General features: G+C 38.5%; 1 protein-coding gene across 1 annotated transcript in view; it reads left to right on the forward strand.

The window, feature by feature from the left end:
• Positions 1–25,140, forward strand: part of LOC128998485 (nonsense-mediated mRNA decay factor SMG8) — a 309,227-nt gene that overhangs the window by 279,602 nt on the left and 4,485 nt on the right. Inside the window, exon 22 of the mRNA XM_054424638.1 lies at positions 10,080–10,259. Coding sequence (XP_054280613.1) covers positions 10,080–10,259 — 180 coding nt within the window. The remainder of the gene's footprint in view (positions 1–10,079; positions 10,260–25,140) is intronic.

The raw sequence follows: 25,140 nt of genomic DNA on the forward strand, positions 1-25,140 counted from the left end.
AAAATAGCGTCAATTTTTTATTCATGTCATTTACAAAGCCGTTTAAAAAACAAAAATCTGATAATAAATACGGAAATTATAATTGGTACAAATTTGCCGCAGAGGTGCTGCTATCTATCGGGCCAGAAACACAACTTTTTCAGGGATGTTTAGCCTTAATTTAAAAAAATTACAGGGTGTGAGACATTTATTTGGGTTCTTAGTTTATTTGATATGAATGTTTGTAAGGATCTATATATTAATTTGAAACTGTTTTTCTTTGTCATAGCTAAATTGAGAGAACGGCTGGGCGTAGAAACTCGGTAGAGGTGTCTAAAGAAAGGTCTTGGTCTGTAGATGAGCCATCAAAAGAGAAACGTGGTAAATTCCCTTGGGGCTCTGCCCCAGTGGCCTTTGAATTCCCATCCCATGTTATTATTATGGAGGAAAAACTGGGTTTTTGTCCCAGCTAATTTGAGAGAACGGCTGGGCATAGAAACTTGGTAGGGGTCTCTAAAGAAAGGTCTTGGTCTATAGATGAGCCATCAAAAGAGGAACGAGGTAAATTCCCTTGGGGCTCTGCCCCAGAAGCCTTTAAAGTTGCCTCTTCAAATTTGTTTACCATATGCATAATTCTACATACCACTACTTTTTAATGAAACAGCTGTTAATATTTAAATTGTGATTTATTGAATTTTTCAAAATGAAGTACAGTATTTGCAATGGGTTTTTCTGATTTTAAAATCGATTTTATTCTGCATCGTGTCATGTTTTGCAATATAATGTTCTATTACCAAATCAGTGGAAAATCCTAATATCACAGTAACTCTTAAAATGATTTCTTATGGAGTTAACTTATATCTATTGTATGGCTTGGTTTCTGCCTTTTTTTACCACTTCTTGGAGATTGTACGTAGGTGATATTCTTTGGCGTATTGCATCTGTAGACGAAACTTGGGTTGGTGAAATTATTACAATGGAAAAAAAGCGAGAAATCCTGGACAATTTAATATAGGCTAAAAATAAAACTGAATTAACAATATGCTACATTTCTTGAGCAATCATTGAAATAACCGATTTGCAAACAATGGAAACATAGACATAGACATATACAATGATCTTTATTTACATATTCGTTGAGAACAGTACATGCGTCAGAATAATAATTAAAATTTGTTGATTTAATATGTTGTTAAAGCTGGTTGTCAAGGAATTCTTTTTCTGAGTAGAATGGCCTTTCTTGCAGCCATGTTGTTAATTGGTTCTTGAAACGGTGAGTTGGTTCATTTCTAAGTTGTTCTGGTAGGTTGTTGAAATACAGGGCCCCTTTGTAGGATGGCTTCTTTTCAAAGAGACTTAGATGGTGAGGTGGTATTGCAAAGCTTGAGGCGTTCCGTGTATTGTGATGGTGAATGTCTCTGTTTCTTGTTTGGTTTGTGGAGATGAATACTTACTTACTTGAATACTTGAAGGCTTCGTCTCTGACCGGGATTCCGGATGGACTGCGTCAAATTTATATTAAAAAGTAAACTGAGATGGCGGCGAGTTAAAAAAGTGGCACGTCATCTAATTCTTTAAATGTGTAAATAGGCCTATTTTGAAGTTTTTCCTTCACTGAGGTTTTAAACCCAGCCACATCCATACTTCTGACTTCTTCAGGCAGACTATTGTAGAGTTTAATTGCGGTCACTGGGAAGCTATTCAGGGATTTGGACAGTCTGCATTGAGGGGTGTCGAGGTTTCTAGCGTTCCTGGTGTTATGCTGATGTATATCTTGTCTTCTACCATACTTAGAGATGTTCTGGCGTACGTGTATCAGACAATTGAGGACATATTGTCCATAAACAGTCAGGATGCCGAGACGTTGAAAGATAGCATGGAGAATTGCCTCACGGATGTAAAGTGATGTCAGATATCCATGATAATGCCGAGATATTTTTGGTACTATTTTGTGCTTCTATCCCAGGGATTAATACGTTTGTGTCTTTATTTTTAGTAGAGTAGTTCAGCTGAACAGTTTTCTTTTCATTTAGAGCCAATTCATTTACTGTACAATATAGTTTAGTCATGTTGAAGGTTATATTGATGTTTCGGTTTAAAGTTTCCGTTGATTTGTCGGTTAGTGTGATGACAGTGTCATCTGCATACATTGTGGTTTGGCAGTATTCTTGTAGCTGGTCTGGTAGGTCATTTGTGAGGAGGAGGAACAGGACTGGTCCGAGAACTGATCCCTGTGGTACTCCTCTCCGTATAGGGACAGTTTCGGAATGTATTTTATGGCGAGTGTTTTTTTCTACATGCTGAATCTCAACTAGTTGCTGTCTGCCATTAAGATAGCTGTGGAACCATTGTTTAGATTTTCCCTCAATACCCAGAGCTCCCAATTTTCTAAGAAGTGTCTTGTGGTTAAGGCAGTCAAAGGCCTTGCTAAAGTCCAGAAACAGACTTGTGACTGAGGAGCCGTCTTCTAGTTGTTCTATTATGTGCTCGGTGAGCTGTATTAAGGCAGTGGAAGTGGATCTTCCTTTAAGGAAGCCATGTTGCTGGCTGGTGAGCAGCAGGTTTTGGTCTAGATGGGATATTAGTCTGTTAAGGACGATTTTTTCAAAGATTTTAGAGAAGGTCGATATAAGTGAAATTGGTCTGTAACTTTTAACATCTGTGTTTGGTCCACTTTTATATTTAGGTATACCTTGGCAGTTTTCAGCTGTGTTGGGAAGACCCCTTGTTTGAGAGACTTATTTATGAGTGCTGTTAGTGGGTTAATCAGTTCATTTTTGCATGTTTTGACCAGTTTGGCTGATATTTCATCAGTGCCAGATGAAGTTTTTGGTTTAAGTGAGTCTATTGCTTTTAGTACTTCGTTATGTGTTGCAAGCTGAAATTTTAGTTTGTTAGCTGTTAAAGGGGGAATTTCAGGGGTTCTGGTGTGTGTGTTGGTGTTGTTTGCCTGAAGTGTCCTTTCCGCGGCTGTAGCAAAAAAACAGTTGAGGTGGTTTGCTATTTTGATTGGGTCCTGTAATGTCTCCCCATCTACTAGGAGTTCCCACTCATTTGCTATACTGGTACTTGATTTTCTCTCATTATTTATAACCTGCCAGAGTGCCTTGGACTTGTTGTCGGCATTGCTTATATAGTCGGATGTTTGAGTTTTCCTCAAAGTCTTTAGTCTTAGGTCATAGTCCCTTTTTCTTGCTGCGGTTTCTGCTTTGTCTTCAGGTAGACCTGTGCGGTTTTCTTTTTCTAGGGCATTTATATATAGATTTTTTAGTCTAGAGCATTCAGCATCCCAGCAGTTTGTTTTTATTGTGTTGTTTTCTCCTTGTCATTTTTACTGGGCAGGTCTCAATCAGTATTCCTTGGATAGCCCTGTGAAAGTTGTTATAAGATTCATCGACATCTTCTATGTGGTAGACACAATCCCAGGGTTGTTCATGGAGCCTGGTTTTAAATAGATTTATGGTGTTTTTGTTGAGAGTTCTTCTTTTCTCCTTAATTGACTTTGTGATTTTTTCTGATGGTAGTTGGAGAGTGGCAATTTGGGCAGTGTGGTCTGAGAGTCTAGACAGGATAATGGATGTCTGGATATGTTTTGGGTCTATGTTTGTACAGATCCAGTCTATTGAGGTTTTAGTTTCATGTGTAATTCTAGTAGGCGGCAGATTTAGTCTAACAATGTCAAAAGAGGATAGAAGATCTTCAACTTGGATGTTATCTGTGTCGTTTGCATGTTCACCAAGGTTGTTTACATTTATGTCGCCCATGATGACAGTTTTCTTCTTTGTGCGGAGAGCATATTCCAGCTGGCTTGCTAGGATATCTAGCGCTTGTTCCAAATTGTCCCTTGGAGGCCTGTAGACTCCCATGACCTGGACTATTTCCTTTTTCAGTTTTATTTTGAAAAGAGCAGTTTCACATACTAGTTCTGAGTCGTCATCACTTATCTTAAGTACTTTCATATAATTTTCCAAGCCATGTTTGGCATATCCTGCAACTCCTCCTTTTGTATGATTTCTTCTTGTGTAGCCTCCAATTAGGGTGTAGCCAGCTAGCTGTGTGTTTTCTAAGTTTTCTCGGGAGAGACCATGCTCTGTAATAACTATGAAGTCTGGCTGTTCATTATTAAGGAAGTGTGATAGTCTTTCTGTTTTATTAGACAGCCAGTCTATATTTTGGTGGGCAAGGGTGAGTTGGTGTCTGCGAACTAGTGGGTGTTTTGATTGGTTGTCAACATTGTTTTTAGATGTTGTTATGTTGTTGCCGGTGGTTTGGTTGAGGGTCCTGAAAAATAGGTTTGGGTGTTGCTGGTTTCTGTACTTGGGTTGCTGCTATCTACTTGGGGTGGGATTAAGGTACTTCTAGAGGCTGGGGTTTCAGAGTGACTAATTGAGGCTGATAATCTTTCCTTGTGTTGGATATTTATGTCTTTGAAGTAATCTATATGCTTCATGAAAAAATCATCCAAAGTTTCCTGGTCGCCTCGTATTCTTGCTGTCATAGGTGGAATCCTTTCTTTTTGAGTCATTTTTTTAGAAGGAGTTTGGTTGTTTCTCCTGGTCATATCCGGGTTCAGTTTTTTGAAAGGAGTTTGGCTTTCTATCCTTGTAGTTTCTCGTGTCAAGATGTCAGCATCGCATTTCTGTTTTACCCCATCTACCTGTAAGCCTATTTCTACATTCTTCAAGCCGAGATTTGTTTTTGGCTACTTGGAGAGATACACTGAAATGGTTTCTTTCTTTCCCAATTGGTTTTTTGCTCTTGCTTATGTTGTGGTTTTTAGAACGAGGAAAAATCTCTTTAGTGGGTGAACTTTGTTTGACTGTTGATGGTGTAGCAGGGTTTATTTGTTCACCTTGTTTGTGCAGTTCTTTTTGCAAAGTTTCCACAGAGCGTTCTAGTTGGTCTTGTCGAGTTTTCAGCTGAACCAGCTCAGTAATTAGAGAGGCACAGTAGTTGGGAACATAAAAATCAGAGTGATTTGTTTGTGTTTCTGAAGTGCCAGTAGGTTTTGGTGTCTGAGGTAGGTCCATTTTGTCATCTTGGTTTAGCTTCAGCTTTTTTATCATTCCACCTAATTGCTTAATTTCATTTGCTGAGTTGAGTAGTAGTTTTTCTCTTTCATTATCTTGTTCTTCAAAGGTTTCTATCATTTTAATTCTTAGCTGTCTTTCCTTCTCTAGTTGGAGTTCTACTTCATTTAGTGTTTTAACCAGTGAAGAAGCATTTTGGGAGAGCAGGACTTCCTTGCCATTTTCAAGCTCTTCAATTTTTGCCTCAGCAAGGTTCATGTCAGCAAAGTTATTGTCTCTGAAGTCTTGGCATTTTAAGGAAGAGAATTTTTGCTTCATATCATGTAGTTCTTGCTTTAATTTATTAATTTCTAACAGTAAAGCATGTCCAGCTTCCGCAGCAAGTGTGAGCGATGTCTCTAGATCATCAGGATTTTGTTCTTGTTCTTGTAAATCTTGTACTTTATTTAGGACATCTCTGAGCTGCTGATTTTCTAGTGGAGGGACATTACTGTCTAGTGTTGTGTTTCTGTCAGGGTTCAAGCATTTCGGGTTTGAGAAGGCATTTTCTGCTTCCTTTAAGGCTTTGTTGAACACTTTATTTTTAAAATTGTCTATTTTTGGTTTCCCATACAGATCTTTACTTTTTTCGTAACAATACATATCAGTTTCTCTAACGTCAGCAGTGTTGTTGTCGCCAAAAAAATTACCTTATATTTTGAGGTGCAATTTTTTTAATTTGTACAAATTTCAGTAATTTTAGCTGGCCAGTGTGGGTACCCTTTTAATTTTACAAACACAATTTGTCCGGTATTAAAGCTAGTTTTGTTGCTTATTTCCATGTTAGTTAATCCAGTTGCTGATTCAGTTTTGGAAAGTTTGACTGGTTCTTTATGTCAGGGATCTTGAAGTTCAGTGTAAAATTATATCAGTTTTGAAAAGTTTGGCTGGTTCTATATGTCAGGGATCTTGAAGTTCAGGTGTAAAATGATATCAGTTTTGAAAAGTTTGGCTGGTTCTTTATGTCCGGGATCTTGAAGTTCAGTGAAAAATTATATCAGTTTTGAAAAGTTTGGCTGGTTCTTTATGTCAGGGGTCTTGAAGTTTAGATGTAAAATTGTATCAGTTTTGAAAAGTTTGGCTGGTTCTTTATGTCAGGAATCTTGAGGATCAGGTGTAAAATTATATCAGTTTTGAAAAGTTTGGCTGGTTCTTTATGTCAGGAATCTTGAGTTTCAGGTGTAAAATTATATCAGTTTTGAAAAGTTTGGCTGGTTCTTTATGTCAGGGGTCTTGAAGTTTAGATGTAAAATTGTATCAGTTTTGAAAAGTTTGGCTGGTTCTTTATGTCAGGAATCTTGAGGATCAGGTGTAAAATTATATCAGTTTTGAAAAGTTTGGCTGGTTCTTTATGTCAGGATAGAAATATTTAAATAAATAAATAATTTATTTCTGTTGTCCAAAATTTATGTAGAGTAATGAGGAATACAGTGTTGCACTGTATTACTGGTTGGTAGTAGGTTGTAGACACTGTTAGAAGTGGCAGTGTCTGTGGTCAGGGTGTGCTGAGTGTGCAGTCAGCAACTCTCAGTTCAAACACTCCCAGGCAGCAGGTGTCGTGTTGGAAGTGAAGAATGTATAAAGCTGTGAGTTGGCTATGACGTCACTGCTTGGTTGTCAATTTGATACTTTGTCACAAATATATTGGTGAAATTTCTTTCTTTGTACTTTTTAATATTTATTGTGCTTTAGTGGTTTGATATATTTGCAGAGTTTAATTTAAAGAATTTGGACACTTATATGTAAATGTAAAATTGAAACTTTTAAACTGTGCGATGTTTACAAGATAACCATCTGTTCAATGAATTCTTGAGGTAAATGTTATTGTTGGTATTAAACTTGTATTAATAACTTACAGTCATGTTCAGTTTGTCTCGATATTGGCTTTTCATGAGATTTTCTTGAGGGTCTTGATTAATAGTACCTTTCATGTGAAGGTGCTGATGTGTACGACCTACTTGCTTGATTTGAGGTTGATGTCTTCGAGTTTCACTTCTTCCAAAATGTTTTTGTCTTAAAATCACTTGATAAAGTTGTTGTTTGGATGTGTGATGTTTAATTAGTAAATTTGTTGTTTTTTACCACTTAAACTACACTTTAGATATGGGAGCACTTTGCAGGTGATGCTAGATGTCCACCATCTTGACATAGAACACGTCAACATAAAACACGAAAACATAGAAAAAGTCATAGAACACAACCAAGTAGAAGAAAAGAAATAATGTTTTTTTTTCATTTATAATTGTTATTATAGACAACCTAATGCGGCTATGAGAGGGAAAAATTTGTAGAAACACTAAAAAACAAGATCAGCTTTTTGAGAAAAGATAAGATATTTACAAAAGATTTTGATTATATCTAACTGTTGTGTAGATCGTGAGTATTTCCATAATCTTCGTGAGTCGCCTGTAATGCTTCGCAATTGCTTGATTTCGAGCAACAGGTACACTAGTTATTACTGTATTTGATCTTATTATTATTTTTTTTTTTAATTAATCTTTAACCCTTTCAGTGCTATGAAACGATATATCGTTGTTTTAAAAAAAACCCTAAGGGATATAGAGAGGAAGGTTATTTAAAAAAAATAGCAAAACGGCCATTGGTGACCTGCATGTTCATAGGATACACTACCAACCACTTAGCTAAAAGATTCGCCCAATCCGATGATTTCGAGGTGTATGTCTAAACCAAGGATTATGAACACCTCACTATGCCCCAGTGGTTGTAGTATATCGCTACAAACACACACGTCACCAATTATTTGCCACACAGGACGGGATTCGAACCCGAGCAGACGAATGCCACTGGCCAAGTGACACACGCCCTAGCCTTCTCGGCTATCTGTGCTTGAAGACTGGGGAGTCAAAAACCTGTATTTAAGCTGTCGCCACCGATTGCGAACAGATGGCGCTGCAGATGGTTGTTCAATGCGTTACTAGGTAGCAGCACCAGTTAGTCACGGACTATTTAGATGCAATCTTTTAGTCTTAGTAGTAGTAAATGTGTTCCTGAGACTTTGCTGCAAAACATTAGTTTCCCTAAAATGGCTATATTACGATAACCTCGTCCAACTAAATCAAGGTTAAATTCAATATTACATTGTAAACTATACGTCTTTTGATTTTATGAGATTTTGGTTTCAAATAATGCTATCAGAACATAAAAACTTATAGGAAAACCAGGAAAATTACAACAAATACCCCCGCCGCAGCAAACCTGCCGACTAAGCGAATTTCATTTGTCTGAATTGATTTTCAGTTAAATATATTTTAACAACATTAGGTTTAACAAGTACCTAGGTTTGCTGCAACAAGGAAACTAATAAAGTGTGTTTTTGAGTAAAATAGTAGTAAAAAATAAATAAATTTGCCAAGTTTGATCAAAATATATCCATAAACAAGCAAACTACAACATTTGACAATATTCTCCATAAGAATAACGTGGGAATTTTAAATTTACAATTTTTTAATTTTCTTCGTTACTAATAATCGAACAAAAATACTTTTATATACTAAATTATTTGTTTTTTTTAATTTCTTTAAAAAAGTCTAAAGAGAAATCGGGAAATTTTGTGTTTTGATGGTCAAAAGTGAGAAAAACCAATTTTTACCCCATAAAACCCCCCGTAAAGCTCCGTTCCCATGGTCCGATCCTGCTGGTTCGCAAACTCATTCAAGTTTATCCCGCTTTACACCTTTAAACCAAATTTCATTAAAATCGGACAAAAATTACTCAAGTTATCGCGTTCACGGACGTATATATATATATATATATATATATAAGTCTATATATATATACATATATAAAAATTTGAACAAATGGTGTTTTTGGCCTCTGGGGACATCAAAATGAAAAAGTAAATCGGTCCCGGGTCTAGGTCTTACCGTGCCACCTACGGTAATAGCTACTTCCCTATAGGGAAATTCGCTAAAACTAAGTTTTATTTAATGTTTACTACAAATACCGGGATTTCTTATATTTCTTATATATTTTCTTACTGTGTTATTATGCAAAATTAGCCTAGTTAATAAAATAGTGACAACATGACAGTTAAAAGTCAACAACAGGTAATAGAATTAAAAGGCAAACAAAAAAGTCTTACAAAATATGAATTATTGGTCTAGCACTGAAAGGGTTAAAAATGTACTTGCTGTGTTTGAAATTGAACAGCTCCTTTCACTAGTGGATATTTGTAAAGGGAATATATTACCTGCATCATGAGCATTGTGCTGTTACATGTAAGAAACTTAAGTTTGGTTAAAAATTCAAGCTAAAACAGAAAAATAATTTGTGCTATTTTTTAGATAAAATGTGGTGTTACAAAAGCAAAAAAATAGACCCATTGTTTTAATCAGTTTTGTTTGCTTTTAATTTTTTTGGCCCCACTTCCAACGGTTAATAAAGAAAAATAGAAGCATTTTGAAGGTAATCAAGTTCTCTACAAATTTTATTGTGATACTTGTTTTGCTAGAATAGGTCATTACTGAATTACAGCAATCCAATGTTACAATTTTGGCAAATTCGGGAAAATTTCATTTTTCCCCTTTTCATTAAGTGAATATTTTCTTAGCCATAAGTGGTATAAACAAGATGTTCACGTATATTATAGGAAATTTAATTGTCTACAACATTGACTATATCTTCTTTTTCGCTAAAACACACCAAAACGCAGCTATAGGCGAAAATCTCAAGAAAGTGCCAATATGGCGATTCAGATTTTTCCAATATGGCGGCGAGCACAGAGGGGGGAAAATAGTGCATTTTGCATAATAAACACCTACTTACCATCCTGAATTTAATCAAAATCAGATCATTTTTGCTCGAGTTATCGCGCTAATGGACACACACATATACTATATATATATATATATATATATATGAATTTGAACGGATGGTGTTTTTGGCCACTGGGGACCTCAAAACGAAAAAGTAAATTGGTCTCGGGTCTAGGTCTTACCATGAGACCTACGTTAATAGCTTATTTCCTATATGGGAAATTCGCTAAATGGTATGTTGGTTTCCCTCACATAGGAGCAGCAAGCCGCTGACCGCCCAGCTCATGAGGGTGCACGTTGTGACTCCCAAGGCCCCCGTCCATGTCACCCTCAACCCCCGGGTGCAGCCTGCCCCCCTGCCTTGCCCCACCTTCGTCACAGGTTGCCAGGAACCAATCAAACTGTCTCAGAGTGCATACTGGGTTCTTCGTTTACCGTATCCTTTTTTATGCAGCTTTTGATCATTAGATGTAATTTGACTAATGCAGGCTTATTTTTTTTTTTAAATCTTTAAATCGTTACCTACTTTGAAATGTTCAACATCAGAGTGTTTAGGACTAACATGATATATATAAAATAAATATAACTGCAAACTTTCCTCACAGACCTCTCCGTTGATTTCACATCGTTCTTTCTTAACCCAATGATGAATTTTCAAAATAGATTGCAACTAGCAGAGTACCCGTCCTTCGTCCGGGGTTGATGTATGTTTAAATGGTGCTTTTTGAAATCTGAAATGAAAAACCGTGTAAAATAAGATTAAATTCCAATAAATGTACCTATCAAAAACTTTTAACTTACTAATTACATAAAAAACATTTTCAAACAATAAAACAAATAAAAACTCAAAGCGTTTACTTACTTTTAAATGATAAAATCAAACATAGACAAACAATAATTTACAACATCTGGTTAATATTAGGTTTGAACGAGAGCTCACCCCGTGGTCGAAGACTCGACCAAAAGTATGTATTGTGTAAACTTCTCTTATTTCACCCCACACTGTAAATAAAACATATGATAGGAACTTATGAAATTTGATTAGATTTCCTGTTTATATTTTGTTGTTATTTTGTCACGAACATGGCAACCCAAATCACCGATGTTATTTTTTTTTATTTAAAAAAGATTTTTTGATCTTTTTTTAACATATTTTAATTTATAAAGGGATGCTGCACATCTACAGGGAAATATCATTCATTTGGTACCAAATGCGTGTAATTCGATTCAGTAGTATGGTCAGTCTAGCCACAGAAAACATACTACTATATAACCCTAGCTGTCATAAGTTTTGCAAAAGCTTTTTTATTACATAAGATTTTATATTCCATTTTTAGAAGATTATATAAATGAATAGTATTAATATAAAAGAATTATATAAATGAATAGTATAAATGAATGTCACGAACATGGCAACCCAAATCACCAATGTTATTTTTTTAAATTTAAAAAAGATTTTTGATCTTATTTTTAAACATATTTTAATTTATAAAGGGATGCTGCACATCTAAGGGAAATATCATTCATTTGGTACCAAATGCGTGTAATTCGGTTCAGTAGTATGGTCAGTCTAGCCACAGAAAACATACTACTATAACCCTAGCTGTCATAAGTTTTGCAAAAGCTTTTTTATTATATAAGATTTTATATTCCATTTTTAGAAGATTATATAAATTAATAGTAAACTTTTCAGCGACTTGGGAAAGTTTACCTTCCATTTAACACAACCTGCATGCAAATCGGTCCAATATAACTCCAGATCTCACTCTTAATAGACTAAACATTTTACCCCATTTTAAAGTGTCAATAGATATTTTAATTTCCGTTTTTATAACATTTAGTCCAGTAATATCTGAAGTCGAAGCCAAATGGGCAAATATACAGACAATTACCTTTCATTTGGTACCAACTGTGTGTAAATCGGTCCAGTATTATGGCCAGGGTGTCTGTCGTAAGCTTAAAACAATCGCCATAAGAAAAGTTTATTTTTATATTAGTTCCTAGAGGTCGCCCTGTGATCGAAAACTCTACAAAAAATATGTAATGTACAGACTTTTCTAATTTCACCCGTCACTGTAAATAAAACATGTGATTGGAATGTCTTACATTTGTTTTGATTTTCTGTTTATATTTTAGTGTTATTTTGTCATCACCATGGCAACCCATAAGACCCATGTTAATTTTTACAAAATTTCAAATTCAATTTTTGTGCTTATTTGTGAGCCTAGTTTAGTTTATAAAGGGATTCTGCACATCTACAGGTAAATATTTTTCATTTGGTATCAACCGCATGTAATTCGGTCCAGTCGTATGGTCAGGCTAGCTGTCATAAGTTTTGCAAAAGTTTTTTAGTATATAAGATGTACTTACAAAGTGTACTTACTTATTTTTTTGTTTCCTAGTTCTATAATTGAGCGGAGCGAGCGAAGCTCTTTGAGATTGGACCTTATGCAAACTATGTAATCAATTGACTCAATAACGGCTGAACATATTGAATCCAAACTTACCAGTGGTATTTCGACAAATATTTTTGATGTTACTAAACAAACAAATTTCAATTTGATAATACCTGTACACTTTTAAACTGACATAAAATTTGCAATGTTTAACATTAGTCTTAAGGGTTGCCATGTTGGTTACGAGATAACAACGTAGATGTAAACAAATAATCGTAGCGTATGCGACTCGACATCGTGTACCCACGGGCATCTCAGCTTGCTCGTGCGCAGATGGCCTAGGTACAGTTCCTGGGGTAACTGCTTGTAATTACAAAAGACAGTACAAAAGAAAAGGGCAGTCCGATGAATACCATTAAGCATTGATTAATAATGCAGTACACAGATTCGCATTACTAATTACTGTCGGCCTTATACAAGTTATTTCTTTTGGTGATTCTTATTTCTATTAGTTTTGTAGCAAATATTGCTTTATAACAGCAAAAGAAAATCTTTATTATTGAAAATTATAGAAACTGCATTTTTGAAGCAGGTATTCAGTATTTTCAAATGATGATAACAGTAGCCTATCCTATATAAATACAGTTGCTAGGCCTGTACAGAAGTCAAGTTGCGACTATAGTAATTATTGAATAAATACCTAGGCTTATATAGAAGTCCAATTTTAACTAAGGTGTGCAAATAATTGGCTAGGCCTGTACAGTTACGATTACGATGCACAGGCATACTAGCTTAGACTGCTAGGCCTGTACGGAAGTTCAGTAGTCAACTTACAACTATTTAAGTAAATATTTAACTAAGCTTGTGTTGAAGTCTATTTTTAGCTTAAATGAATAAATAGTCGTCTGTAAAGAAATACAGTTACGATTAGAAAAGTAGGCCATTAATTAATTGGCCTAGACTGCTTGGCCTGTACGGGAGTACAGTTATAACCAAGCATCATATGATAATCGATATTCCTCCTTTTTCCCGTAATAAGATTAATTATTGCAGCCAACAGAACTAGCATGTTGGCATTTTGATGTCAGGTTGGAGATTTACTACAATCCACAGGTTTTACATAAACACAACAACTCAACTACTTCCTTTAAACTGAATGTTGTCAAATATTCTCGAAGGCAATTTCCACTAAATCTTGCCTGTGCGATTTTGGTACATCGCAGCCAAGCTGCATACTGGTACTGTATATCAGGCTGTGGTGGACCTAGGAAAGTTAGAATTTTCCCTCGGCTTGACTTATGTAGCATTAGGAGTTATAACCATCGAGGGCTTGTTGATCGATCCATTTTCTATAGAGAGAGTCGAAAGCATAAATAAGAGCAGCAAATGACAAGCAAAGAAAAAGAGATTGAAAGACTCAAGAAAATTGCTTATAACTGTTGGCTTGAATAATGAGGTTTGTATTGATCAATAAAATTCACTTTTGTTTTTACGTTTTAATCCATAATATATTTGGAAACAAAAAATTTTATTTATAAAGAAGGTTATTTGTTTATATCGATGCTTCACTCCGCTCAATTGGCGGACCTGAGGCTGCATGCCTAGTAATTTACAGGCCCGGACCTAAGACTTTCGGGGCCCCAGGCAAATTTGCCAATGGGACCCCTGTATGAACATACAATCATCATATTTACTTTACAATGAAATGGCGACCATACAAAGTAGGTATTTTAAGCCAAATATGAATGGAGATGAGTGTAGGACGAGTTTCATTAATATACTCAATATAATGCGTCTTACATATGCAAACTGATTTTAATCAAGCAATCTAATGTTGAAATAATATTTAAACCTGTTAGATTATCAGTATGCTGCATTTTGTATGAAGTAATTTTATAATATAATATTTTAGGTTTTAAAATATTTTTCATGTACGATTTTATGATTTTACTGTAGGCCTATTTATTAAAATTCAATACACCAAATAAGCAGGTACCTTGCACATTCTTTTGCAATCTATAATATTAAAACGTGACAGGGTTTTTCTATTTCACAATTCTGAATCAACCACTTGACGGATTTTCATGATTTTTGTGTTGAAAGAAAGATAATTTTGAGAACTAGGGAATGTTGAAGCCATAATTTTAGTTTAGGGTCCCAGTTTTTTAGAAATTAAGTTTCAATTTTTTAAAGTCTTGCTGCCGATATAAACATTCTAGACTAGCTTTTGCTATTAATACCATTTGCTTAACGTAACAGCTGTAAACATTCAGCGTTCGCAACACAAATTCAGCATTTGGATAAAAATTAAATTACATACGTAGGGTTGACTTATTTATACTATGTATAATGCTATAATCATTAATACGTTCATTTATTCGGTAAGAGGATGACAGATTATTAAAATATACATAATAAAATACTAGATGATCTATTTTTTTTAGCAGTCTTTAAAATCTTTAGTTTGTTTTAGTGGAAGCTATAATTTGTTAGAGTTTTTTTTTTTTTTTTCTAAGGGAGAGGAGGGAAAATGCTTTTACGCACACAGGTAGCCAGCCTGTAGTGTGAGACTCCTGAATCTATCACAGACTACTCACTAAAAAACCCCCTCTACTCTGTTGGACACAGACCCTCCGTGTACGGTTGGACCGAGGCCCTCCGACATTGGCCATCAACCGGCTAAGAGAGGAGACCACCCTAGCGGCCTTGTCCGCCGTACGGAAGATCTGATCCCGCCAGCTAAGCTTGCTGTCCACCATAATCCCAAGGTACTTGGCAGAACGAACGGTCTGGACTTCGACGGCTCCTACCCTCAACGGCACGATGGTGTCAATCCGTTTTTTTGTTAATATCACGATCTCAGTTTTGCTCAAAGCAAGCGAGAGACCGTGGTCTGTCATCCATGCGTTTATAGTACGCATAACTCGGTTCAGCTTTAGCTGAGCCAGCTCAACGCTACGTGCAGCTATCAAAACTGCAACGTCGTCCGCGTACCCAATCAAAACAGTTTCCTCAGGCATTTCAGACCTCAGGAGGCTGTCATACGCGTTATTCCAGAGGTCCGGGCCGAGTATGGAACCTTGGGCAGCACCGGAAGTGACACTCATCGTCCGTGGGCCCTCTGTAGTGTCATACATGAGTAGGCGGAACCGGAGATAATCCTCTATGATACGCATGAGGTATGCCGGGACGTGGAAGGTGTTCTCCAGAGCATCCAGCATATCGCACCACCTCGCCGAATTAAATGCGTTTTGCACATCGAGAGTTACGAGCAGCACAACCCTTCGAGAGTAGTGGTTAAAATCCTCAGCTCTCATCACGGCTTGCTTCACCTCTTCAACAGCGTCAATCGTAGATCGCCCCATCCTGAATCCATACTGGCGAGGGGACAGGTCTCACGCAGCGACCACGGCTGAATTCAGTCGGGAACGGATCAACTTCTCGAGGACTTTGCCAGCCGTATCCAACATACACAGAGGTCTGTAAGAGGATGGCAGGTCTGGGTCTTCCTTCCCCTTCCCAACAAGCATAAGCCTAGCTGTTCCAGCACGAGGGAAAAACTCCTTTGACTAGGCAGGCGTTGTACATGCGCAGAAGGATCAAGGGGTTAGTAGTCAAAACCTTTTTGAGGACTTCGCCGGGTACCCCATCGGGTCCAGGAGCCTTATTGTTCTTCAGGGATAGGACGGCCGCCTCCACCTCTCCAAGACTGAAAAGTGGTACGTCATCCACCCTTCCGAAATTCCGCAGTGGGCGCAACGTGTGAGCCGGGAAAAGGGACTCGACTATCCTCTCCATGGTGGCCCCATCCATGACGGAAGGTGGTGAGCGGGTGCCAAGTTTCTTAGTTACAAGTTTGTAACCCAAGCCCCACGGATTGGAATCGATATCGTCCCTTAATGTCTCCCAGCAACTGCGTTTACTCCGGTTGATGGCTCGACGAAGAAACCTCCTAGCCACTCTGTAAGCATCCGACTTACGACGTCTGTCTACAGGTTCTCTGGCCCTGGTAGCAAGTCTTCTGGCTCTCAATGCTGACCGACGCAATTCCGCAATCTCGGCAGTCCACCAGTACACAGCTCGCTTATTGCACCGGGATCCCTGCGAGGCATAGACTCATTGCAAGCCGAGACGATTAGTCCCATCATGGATGTAACTAACACCTCTGCGTGAGCCACGCTAGTTGCGGGGGGAACCGCCGGTGTTCCTCGTAAGATGGCTTCATTGAATTTTGCCACATCCAATTTTTTAATATTCCATCGAACGGGCACTTGACGAAACGTGGCTACTTGTCTCTGATGACCATCCAGGACATCAAAAATAATGTACTGTTGGTCACTGCCCATGTAATCCTCCAGGACTCTCCAGGCTCTGATCCTTAGCAAAAGGGACTCAGATGCCAGGGTTATGTCTGGGATCGTTCCCCGCATCCCAGGGCGCCGGAAGGTTGGCGTGTTTCCCTCGTTGGCGACAACCAGTCCGGCTCTGGCAGCAAAGTCCAGAATGTACTTGCCCCGGGAATTGGTGAGGGTCATTCCCCACTCGACAGCCCTGGCATTAAAATCCCCACCCCCGACGACGTGTCCTGTGGTATTGCGCACGCTCTCTTCCAGGCGGTCTATCTTCTCACGAAATTCATGGATGGCCTCGTTGGGAGTGAGGTAGACACTAAAGTAAGTGACATCCCTGCACCGAACCCAAACGAAACCTCGGCCCTTCACGTGACCCCGTACTTGTACTTTCGCTGCATTACGCGCCCAGAATGCAGCAGTACCAAGACTATTAGGGAACCAAAAAGATGGGTCCCTATCACGGTACTGGTACTGTTCGCTGACTAAGAGCGCGTCGACATCGTGTTCTAGGGCAAGCTGACATAGAAGTGCGTCAGCCGACCTGGATCGCTCAAGATTGCACTGAAGGATTCTTATCTTCGTGAAAGGACTTTCGCTTGCTGTAGTGCAGATTTGAATACACTACACTGTCCAGACCCAGCTATATGCTTCAAGTGTTTGTCAGCGAGCCCATTTTCTTTGCAAAGGAAACAGGACTCGACTTGGCAGTCCTTACGGACGTGACCGACCTCCCCGCACCGAAGGCAGTTCTTGCTTCGGTCGGGTCCCTTGCAGTTTCGGGAGGAATGGCCGAAACAGAGGCATTTAAAACACCTCTTCACTTCCACTCTCCGTCTGAGCCTGCAGTTAACCCAGCCGACTCTCAGATGCTGGACTCCCAGCACCTTCGTGGCATGTGCGTCTGCCATTTCGGCGACCGCCATCCGCTGCTGACTCCTGTTCGGTTTTGTGAGCCACACCTTAAGGAAAGCCGTTTGCCCGCCAAGCTCGGGGACAGCTTTCTTTAGGGCCTCAACAACATCAACTTCCGTCGATACACAATTAATGTCTCGAACCTCGACTGATGTCTTTGGTTCAAGAGCACGGACGGTGCCCTGGCCTTCAACAGCTGCCTTCAGTTCGGCAGTAAAGGCTGCTTTGTCTTTCGACTTACCCAGTTCAAGGAGAACGTCCCTGTCCCGGGTTTGTCTAATCGACCGTACAACCGTATCGGTCTGCTCTGGTTTAGCCTTGGCCTTAATTGCACCCAAGACCTCGGCGAAAGATCTCCCCCCTGAGGGCTTGACCAGGATTGCCTCCGTCCTGGGCTTTTTTGGCCGGGACTTTTTCGGAGCAGAGACCGAGCCGGGCCCAGTTTGGGCCACGCCGGTCGGCTGTGCCTTTACTGCCACATTCTTAATAGAGGCGACCTCCGCCCGCCTCAACTGCCTCTTCTCCTTTCGGGAACGGCGTTTTTCCCACGCAGCCCCAGGTGTCTCTACGACTGACCCCTTTCGGGAACTTCCCTGAAGGGGGGTCGTAGGTAGCTGTGGCTGTTGGTTCTTTACAGGAGCTGCAGCAATGTCTGAAAAGGATCTGGGCACAGCAGACAATAGGTCAGTCTGAGTCCCCTTGGCCTTAACCATGGTCCTTTTGGTCTGGACGCCTTCTTCTCTTTTTTAAGGACTGTCCGATGTGGAAGGCCTTTTACGTTTCTTAGAAGGCAGTGTTCTTTCGTCAGACAGAGACACAACCTTCTTGGCAATCTTCTCCATGGCTGCCTTACTCACCACCCGGCAGGCAAAAACGAAGCCAAGGTCATCCTCCAGTTTGGCCATGCCGTTTTTGACCACTTGATTTACGGCTTTCTGGGTCCGGAAGGTGTCCAGCATAGCCTTGATCGTAGCTTCCATGTCTTGAAGCCGGGTTTCAATGTCACTCTCTGCGTCAAGATATTCCTGACGCAGAAGCACCATCTCAGAGCCTTCCGACACCAATGGTCCCGTGAATGGCTCCTCCGGCATCCCTACAGCAGAACTGGCAGAGTGGGGTAGATCATCTCCGGCGTTTTCCGCACCGTTCCCAGCTCCACTTGCCGAAGGAGCTCCTAAACGGGGGAACTCCTTAGTGCATTTGAAGGTGGCAGGTGGGGGAGATGTCCTCACGTTTTTCGCTGGTGGCGACCGCTGCACCTTGGAGCTACGGACAAAAGCGTTCCGCTCCACTTCTAACGTCTTTTCTGGCTCATTTGAGCTCTTGATCAAAAATGTGTTTTGAGGGGTTTTATTTAAAGCCATCGTGTTTATTCCAGCGCATCGTGTGGCAAGGAGCGGCCCGGAATCAGTCAGGAACGGGTATACCCTTGGGGACAAAAACCCCTACCCCAGTTCCCCGGGGCCTGACCTCCGTTTGCCCAGCACCGGATACCTGACGTGCCGGGGGTCGCCCGTCGTAATGCAGAGCCCGACCTCTACATCCATGCTGCACTCCCTGACCAAGGACCGAAGTGGCTGGCTTCTCACGACCCACTAAGAATACCCATCGGCAGTGCAGAGCACACATCAACCCCTGCAAACACAACAGGGGCACTCCCAGGGACTCCCAGTGAGAACGTAGGTCACCCTTTTAGTCGCCTCTTACGAAAAGCCCGAGAAGGCTGCGGTGCTATTCTAACCCGGTACCGCACGGGGGATAATTTGTTACAGTATAACTAACAGCTGGTTGAATATAAAAATATTCCATATTCTATAGAACTATGAGGTTAGTTTATTTACTCTTTGATTTTGTCATTGATTATAGGAAATAAGTAAGATTCTATAACCATTGCTGTATACGAATCGAAGCTCAGGAGCTTTCAAAAGAAAGCTTATGAAAATCTTTTTGCCACTCAAATTTTTAAGGAAAGGTTGGGAAATAACAATGATTACATGTTTTAATTAATCTTGGCAGCTTTTTCTTTACAATAAATTTTGAACTGCTTAAACTATGCTTGAATTAAGAATATAAATATACACAGTTTTAATGGAGTACTCGATTCCCGTACGTAGGACGGCCATGCCCGACAGCTCGTAGTACATTAAACTGCAATATCCTTTGTAAAATTTAATTTAAAAATATAGTCAAAATAAAAATAAAATAGCACATATTAGGATTATTTTAAATTTATGTTTCGCGTATTAATAGTCAACGGTTTCACTGTAATGCATACCCTATTTGGGGCTTGAATGAAACACTTGTTAAAAATAAAATAACTAACATAAATTCATTGTACTTTAAATAAGTGAGAAAGCATTATCTGTGAAAGCTTTACTTTATTCTACTGTATAGCTAACTACTACAGTAGAACCTCACTAATTTGAAAACCTCTATAATAAGTAATGTTTTGTCTATTCCCCTCAGAAAACCTCTAAAATAAAAAAAAATAAATATGTACCAATAATTCTAAGTGATTTTTACACTTAATGCAGCCATTTGAATTTGCACATAGTAGAGCCTCTACAATTCAAATTGTATTGCTATAATTCGAACTGTTACCTCCAAAATTTAAGGTCCACCACAATTCAAACTGCGTTACCGTGAGCCTCTGCAATTTGAATTCAGGACAAAAAATACACCTGTTGAAACATGAACTGATGCTCTCATTGATGTTCCCACGATGTGTTCATTAGTCTCCGTTTGTTTTCTTTGCAAAGTTGACGTCTTTAACGGTCAGTCAGATTTTGCTGTGTTAATTGATTGCTAGTTGATGAGTGTTTCAGTTCAGTGAGCAAGAATGAGTGCTAAGAAGTACTAGTCCTTAACTTTGCAAGCAAAAATTAAAATTTTTGTTGAAGTAAAAAAGTGGTGAAAAAAATATAAAAAGGATATACAGTAGCTGAAGAGTATGGTATCCCAAGGCCCCACTAGAAAAACAGGCCATGCTGCAGGATCCATGACGTTACACTAGCGGATAGATTCGTTGATAAATTCATTGCCATATCCTATATGTTTTAGGTAAATAAGCTGGCTGTCTGTCAGATTTTAGTACAACTATCCACCACTGTGACGTAGTGTTGTACTGCCCGCGCTGCAGCATGGCCTGTTTTTCTAGTGGGGCCTTGGGTATCCCCGCCAGCTGAAGGTTTTTGCCAAATCATTAGGCCATGAAAATTTTTGAGCAAGTAATGGTTAGTTGGAGAAATACAAACAAAGAAATTACATTGTTTTTTTAACAGGTGTGGAGAGAGTGCAAGCATTGAAGAAATGTATGTAAAAACTGGAAAGAGGAACTAAAAGAAAGACTATGATCCTAAAAACATGTTTAATGCCGATGAAACGGCCCTGGACTACCAATGTCTTCCCGATAAAACTTTAACTTTGAAAAACAAAAAATGTCATTTTAGTATATTGAAACATAATTAACAAAACCAAATTTATTGAACTCACAATCAGACTAAACTAAAAAGTAAACGGAAAGTAAATAAAAGAAACGTCTTATAACACTTAAAACATATATTTACGCTTATACTGTTACTCACAAGACGGTAAATATACAAAACAGATGGTAAGTGATGATCGATTTCGATTGAACACTCCAATCATCATCAGACCCAATAGGCGAATGACAAGAATCTTAATGGCGTCCCTACTTATACCCTATTGGCTACCGGAAGCACCGGCCAATACATTTTTATAAGTACAACTGGAATCAAAATGTATTTGTTCATTAATCAACTTATTTCTATTTTTACATTTTTCCTTATAAATATACAATTCTTCCCAAGCATTCATTACATATCCTTTCTTACAATTCTTTAAAATATCTAGACTATCCTCAATTTTTCCAATTTCAATTCTCAATTTTTTTTTTGTTAAATGTAGGCTTTTACAGAATAGTTTAGACGATGAATATGTCAATCAGATTGTAAAATTGCTTGTGACTGTTTTGAAACAAAATTATTTTAGATTTAACAATAGGTTTTACGAACAAACAGATGGTTTAGCTATGGGAAGTCCACTTTCGGCAATTTTGTCAGAAATATTTTTACAGCATCAGGAAAAAGAAATGTTAAAGAATTTAAGAAAGAATCATGATGTAAAACTGTATGTTAGATATGTAGACGACATTCTTGTTATCTTCAGACAAGCCCAGGATCAAGAGCACAAAACGATGATGCAGACACTAAACAGCCACCACCCAAACCTCACCTTTACCAACGAGTTTGAAGAAAACAAAAAGATCAACTTCCTGGACCTCACATTAGAGAGAAAAGACAGCAAGATAGAGTTTGACATCTACAGGAAACCTACGCAAACGGACACTACAATCAACAGGAAGTCTATCCATCCGACAATCCACAAGACCGCAGCCTTTAGATCTATGCTGTACCGTGCCTATAAGATCCCACTTAGCCAAGCTAATAGGAAGAAAGAACTGGACACCATTAAGAAGATCGCTCAAGTTAATGGTCACAATAGAGACAATAGAGGACATCGCAAGGAAGACGAGGAGGAAAATCGATAGGCAGAATACACTATACAGCAGAACAACATTAGAAGAGATAAAAGAGGAAAACACCAGATATATCACATTTAGCTACACGGGGACTACGACACAAAGGACTGCTAACAGATTCAAGAAATACGGAGTTTCAATAGCCTACAGGACTCAGAACACCATGAGTAAAATACTGCATCCGAAAATAGAATATTTCAACAAATTCGACGCTTCGGGCATCTACAAAATTAATTGTAACGATTGTGATAACTTCTACATTGGACAGACTGTGAACTTCGTTAACCGCTTCAAAAACCACATATCTGCGTGGAGGAACAACAAACCGGAAAGATCAAATGTCGCACAACACCTGTTACAAAATGGCCACTCACTAGGAAAAATTGAGGATAGTCTAGATATTTTAAAGAATTGTAAGAAAGGATATGATGAATGCTTGGGAAGAATTGTATATTTATAAGGAAAAATGTAAAATAGAAATAAGTTGATTAATGAACAAATACATTTTGATTCCAGTTGTACTTATAAAAATGTATTGGCCGGTGCTTCCGGTAGCCAATAGGGTATAAGTAGGGACGCCATTAAGATTCTTGTCATTCGCCTATTGGGTCTGATGATACTCCAATCATCATCCAATCGAAATCGATCACCACTTACCATCTGTTTTGTATATTTACCGTCTTGTGAGTAACAGTATAAGCGTAAATATATGTTTTAAGTGTTATAAGACGTTTCTTTTATTTACTTTCCGTAAATTTAATAACACGTACAATGCTGATCAAGAAGTTATTTAAAAAGTAAACAAAACATAATAATATAAACAGTCATCTGACAGATGCTATGAATAAAACATATGGACTTATTTCTTGATACATAACACTCCTTTTCCGTCAGGTAGTCCTAGAGATATGCCGGTGGTCGAGGGATCCGAACAGGTCGAGGACTCATGCTCATTGAAGTGTTTTGGGAGTTTGATCTAGAGACACGTGACCGAACAGGTTGTGGACTTGTGCTCATGCTAGTGGAGTCTTGAATTAAATCAGAAACGTTGAAAACAGCATCTTGATGAGGGTTAATTGATCCTTCTATACTACTAAAGGAATTACGAGATTGTTGCATCACCGATGGTCGCATTGGTTGTACGTCTGGTATTCTCATCATAATAGGATTGCGGACCATTGATGGTGGTTGAACTGGAGTGATATGATGTGCTTCTGGTGTTCTCATCTGAATAGGATTCTGGAATATTGGGTGGAATGATGGGTTTACTGGAGATTCAGGATTATCCAAGTGCGAGTTAGGAGATGCTTTTGATATTTCTGAGCGAGGTCTCAATTGGCCGATATGACGTCGTATTTCAATGCCTTCTTTTGTTGTCAAATGGTAGCTACGTGGCCTGGTTATTCTAGTGACTTTAGCAAGAATCCACTTTGGTCCTCGCTGATTATAGTTTCTTGCAAATACGGAATCATTTTCTTTAAATTTCCTCTGAGGTGACTGTTGGTAATCGTGAAGCGCTTTATCCAAGATTTTGTCTTCTTTATCATTTTGAAGAATAATCAGGGTGAACTCTGTCTAAGATGGTTCTAATACGTCTTCCAAACAGCAGTTCACTCGGTGACATAGTTGAACAATTTGGTGTTATATGAGATGATATTAGGAACTGAGCCAATATTTATTGCCAATCTCCTTGAAGTATTCGTCGCAAAGAATTTTTTGTCGTTTGGACCATCCATTCTGCCTGACCATTCGATGATGGATGGTATGGTGCAACCACGACGTGGCGGATGCCATTGCTTTCATTAAACAATCGAAATTCTTGTGAAGTGAAAGCCGACCCGTTGTCAGATACTATTGTGTCTGGAATACCATGTGTTGCAAAAAGGCTTCTGAGAACCTTTATAGTTGATCTTGAATCTGTAGAAGGCACCAAAACTACTTCTAACCATTTACTGAAAGAATCGACAACAATCAAAAACAACTTGTTTTGGAAAGGCCCAGCGAAATCTATGTGGAGACGAGACCAGGGTTGTTTTGTTTTCTCCCAAGGAAGAACCGTTGCTCTTAGAGGGTTGTGACGACTTTGTTGACACGCTTGACAAGAATTCACCATGTTTTCTATGTCTTGATCAAGTTTTGGCCACCAGAAAATTTTGAAAATTTTGGCTATGAGTGGGAAACATTTTAGAAAGCACTAAAAAACAAGACAAGCTTTTGAAAAACAATACGATATTTAGAAGAAATGTTGATTATATCGGTTATGTACATCGTGAGTATTTCCATAATCTTTGAGTCTACTCTTTTAAATTCATCGGAAATTATGACTGGTATTCGTTTTAAAATAACAAATAACGGCTGTAATACTTTTCAATTGCTCAAATTCGAGCAACAGGTACACTAGTCACATTAAATAGGCAGTTCCGGCATCTCATTTTTAACAAATCGAGCACTGGGAAAAGGTCCGCCTTAGACCGACGCTAGGCTCGCACTCAGCGACAGATTTTAAGATTTTTTCACTGCAGTGTAGGTTTGTACTGACCCGGCCGCGTGTAAGGGCTGTAATAAAAAAGTACTGAAGTTGTTTAGTAGATTTTGTTTAGGTTTGTATACACAATGTTGTGTATATATTACAAATCGATATTAACTATTTTCTGTAACTGAGGCTAAAGTGATCATCTACAACGATTACGGTGACGTCGTAATCATCGTCCGAATTTGTAGTAACACCACGATAATTTACACGTCCTAAAGAATCAACCAAAAACAAATTTGCTAAATCGGCCCTTTGCTTATTGCAGCAATACTGTAAAATTTTGTTTGCGAAATCATTGAAAAAATTATCGTAATATTAGAGCGTCATTCACGTCCAAAATGTCCAAAAACTATTCAAATTCACACATAGAAATAAGGAATAAAAGTTTAATGAACAATTAGCATTTCAAATTCTTAGTGTAAAGCTAAAACAAGTCAATCACATTAAACAGTGAATATTCTGAAAAATTTTAATATACAGTGCACCACGTACAGCCATGCCCTTTATTATCCGCTCGATACACTATTCTGGTGCATAGCAGAAACCAAAATATAACTGTAAAT

The sequence above is a fragment of the Macrosteles quadrilineatus genome, unplaced genomic scaffold (assembly GCF_028750875.1).
Source record: "Macrosteles quadrilineatus isolate MER2022 unplaced genomic scaffold, UCM_ALF_1.0 Scaffold_1__1_contigs__length_201487025, whole genome shotgun sequence".
NCBI classification, from domain to species: domain Eukaryota; kingdom Metazoa; phylum Arthropoda; class Insecta; order Hemiptera; family Cicadellidae; genus Macrosteles; species Macrosteles quadrilineatus.